Source organism: Galeopterus variegatus, unplaced genomic scaffold, assembly GCF_000696425.1.
Source record: "Galeopterus variegatus unplaced genomic scaffold, G_variegatus-3.0.2 Scaffold1523, whole genome shotgun sequence".
In the NCBI taxonomy this organism is placed as follows: Eukaryota; Metazoa; Chordata; class Mammalia; order Dermoptera; family Cynocephalidae; genus Galeopterus; species Galeopterus variegatus.
In genome coordinates, this window is record NW_007727634.1 from 50,525 (window position 1) to 53,794 (window position 3,270).

Here is a 3,270-nt window from a genome sequence, read left to right on the forward strand (position 1 = left end):
AAATATTTGAGACTTTTTTCTTTCTTTGTTATTTATCTTCATAATTTCTATATGCAGATAAGTACTTTATTCTAGAGCAAGCATTTATCACTTTTGTAATATAAAAATTTTTTTTTTAATTTAAAAAACTGCAAAACTAAAAACAATCCTAATGTTACCTTGTTATGCAATACACAGAGTAAGTCTGCAAACCAATGGAAGGATTGTATGTCTCTGCACACCCAAATAAAGTACAGTCTTCTAAGCTTGTATGGCTTCCAGTCATCCCTTTAAAATTAAAATAAAGTAATAGTGATAAAAATGGCAAACAAAAAAACTGAAGAATCCCTATATTCTTCAAACTTTGCTTTTCATTAGAAAGCAAGCAATAGAAAATCAGTCATTTATATTCTAACATCTGATATAGCACTTACAATAACTCACAAACGAATTTAATATGCAATATGCTGACTCAAAGAAATGGCACACATTATAAATTTGTGTTTATACTTGTGAATATCATATGCATATAATCTGTTTCCAGTTGAAGGCCATAAGCTGAATTCCTGGGTCAGAATAATGTTGGCCCCTGTATCTCAGAAAAACAAGTTCTGTTTTCTGTGAATTCTGTTACTGTACAGGGCTCCAAATACCATTTGGTCTTGCCCTAACTTCCAAGAAAAATGAACCAAAACCATTCCAGAAAGTTGGTTGTTTATCCCCTTCTTAATAATTATTAAACAAAGAAATTTCACAACCAAGTACTATGGTTGTGATTCCAGCAACTCATAATTCTGAGCCTGGATTCCTATTTATAATTATGAAGTAGGCTTGAGGTTAAAAAATGTTCTTCCTTTTTCATAACTTGTAATATGTTGTCAGAAACAAATGATTTCTGACTTGGAATATGGTTATTTTTGTAAGAACCTCCACAAATTCTCAAATTTACATCTAGCATTTAAAATAGAAATAAAACATCATTCAAACACATTCAACTTATCATTTCTTTTTGGTACTCCATAAAACAGATTTTAATGAAAATTGTGTCTACTTGAAAAGTGAATGGAATTGATTTGAGAGTAACTTCCTGATGTCATTTTGTGTTTTCACAACAATTAATATTAATAATCAATTAACTTTTGCTTATAATTTTGAAGCTGAAATAACTGAAGGAATATTTCCTGGTTAAGCAATATCACCTTTTAAAGTTCTTCTCTTTTGACCGTTGTAAATTTGCTAAGTAATAAACCAAAAAATAATGTGTTCATTTATCATCTTCACAGAAAAGCTTTTCCTGGCCATACTTCTACTATAACCCCAGCCCTAGAGTTTTTTTGGTTTGTTTTGGTGGCTAGCCAGTTTAGGGTTCTGAACCCTTGACCTTGGTGTTATAACATCATGCCTTAACCAACTGAGCTAACCGGACAGCCACCAGTCCTTGATTTTTATATCCCACTATTCTGTATTCTTTAAATTCTAATATATTTTTAAAAGATTCTATTTATAAATTTCCCATTGCTTTATTTTTCACTTGCCTCATTAGAAGGTAAGCTTTTTAAGGGCAGGGATGCTGTTTTCACTCATTGCAGTATTCCCAGCACCTTTCAAACTGATTGGCACATGGGTACTCAACATATTTGTTGATGAATGAATGAGTAGTGCCACTGACCACTGATGAAGAGGTAGAGAATTGAAGGAAGGTGGTGACTGACTGTTAACAGAGGAAAAGGGCAGAGGAAGGCATAATTGTGATCCTGACATATTTTTACAAAAACAGCACGCTGGGAGCAAATTATTCCCCTCATTAACTAGTAAATGGAACTCCTTGGACAATGAGTAGAAGAAATTATTTCATACTACAAAGAAAGATATCTGAAATATTGGCACGTCTCTATTTGGAGTAACAAAATGGATCAAAATGACATACAGCAGGGTGTTGAGTATTGATGCAAATGGAGTTACTCCAATGCCTCCAGCCACGCAGAGGCTAACCTCATAGTTCAGTGATTCCTCAAAGGGACTTCCAAATGGACCATCGATATACAGCCTGCAGAGAAGGCAGACAAAGGTGAGAAAAATAAAAAGTTAAATTCATTTTCTATAGCATGTAGCAAACATGATGAATTCAATTTATAGGCCTTGGGATGGCTCAGGCCTTACTTCATTGTTTCTCATAGTGATAAGCCTAAGGGAATAAGAAATTTTGTTTATGAACTGTCAATATTAAAGTAAGTCCACCTGTTTGTAAGCATTCCTTTTTTGAGAGAAACGTTAATCAAAAGTGTAGAGAAATGTCGACCAAGCCGGATAGCTAAGGACAAGTTAAAGCTCTGATCATATTGTAATACTATATTTGACTAAATTAAAATACCAAATGCTTTACTGGGTCTATATTCAAAAAATAATTCTCCTTCGATGGCAGGGTCAGTAGCAGAAATATTTACTTAAACATTTACTATGTGAAGAGAAAAATCATAGAAAGAAGGAAAAGAATTTAAAACTGCTGCTCTCTTGTCCTAGTTAGTTTCATAAATATACAAACAGCTGAAGAACAATCACAAAGGAAGCTCTACTTACTCTACTTGTGCTCATGTATTCAAGTGTGTGTGTGTGTGTGTGTGTGTGTGTAAAATTCTTCTTAACTACAACAGACATGGCTAATTGTTCATTCAATATTAATCTTCCCATTCTTCCTTAGTAACAGAACAGTAATTTTATTCAGAGTTGCAAGGTCCCACCAAAACACTGCATTTCTCAGACTTCTCTGCGTCTCTTTTGGCCAGGTGACTGTTTTCTGGCCACTGGACCCTTTCTGCCTCATTTGCTTTCCAAACCACACAGACCCGCCCACACCCTTCCCATTCCCCACACAGCTATTCTTTCATGTTTTGAAATATCTTTGGGCAAGAAAACTAGAATTCAAAGTTCTAGTCATTTACTAGGGGTGGAATCATAGACAAGTTACTTTTCCTCTCTAAACCTGATTTCCTATATCTACAAAATGATCAACAACATGTGATAATGCAGGAAAAGCCTGACGAGAATTGTTGAGGGCCAAACAGATATCAGAAATGCTTTTTGTTAATGGCATCAGTGAGGGCCTACAGTGCACTGTCAGGCCATTTGAGAGGTCTGGCATCGATGTAAGAAAAGAACTATGTTTAGTATGGGAATGGAAACATAGATAGGAATTTGAAGTACCTTAGAGAATCAGCTGGGTTTTTTTTTATTATTATTATTTGAAATGCTTTTTTGTACACAGTGGGACAAAATTTTGCTTTTCTTGGAGGA

At 34.4% G+C, this 3,270-nt stretch overlaps 1 protein-coding gene across 2 annotated transcripts in view; it reads right to left on the reverse strand.

Annotated features, from left to right (window-relative positions):
• NOX4 (NADPH oxidase 4) overlaps positions 1-3,270 on the reverse strand; it is a 169,296-nt gene that overhangs the window by 19,168 nt on the left and 146,858 nt on the right. Inside the window, exons 14-15 of one of the 2 annotated variants that reach the window (XM_008577500.1) lie at positions 1,907-2,026; positions 159-267 (exon numbers count right to left, since the gene is read on the reverse strand). In XM_008577500.1, coding sequence (XP_008575722.1) covers positions 159-267; positions 1,907-2,026 — 229 coding nt within the window. The remainder of the gene's footprint in view (positions 1-158; positions 268-1,906; positions 2,027-3,270) is intronic. The other variant, XM_008577501.1, reaches the window with a different exon arrangement.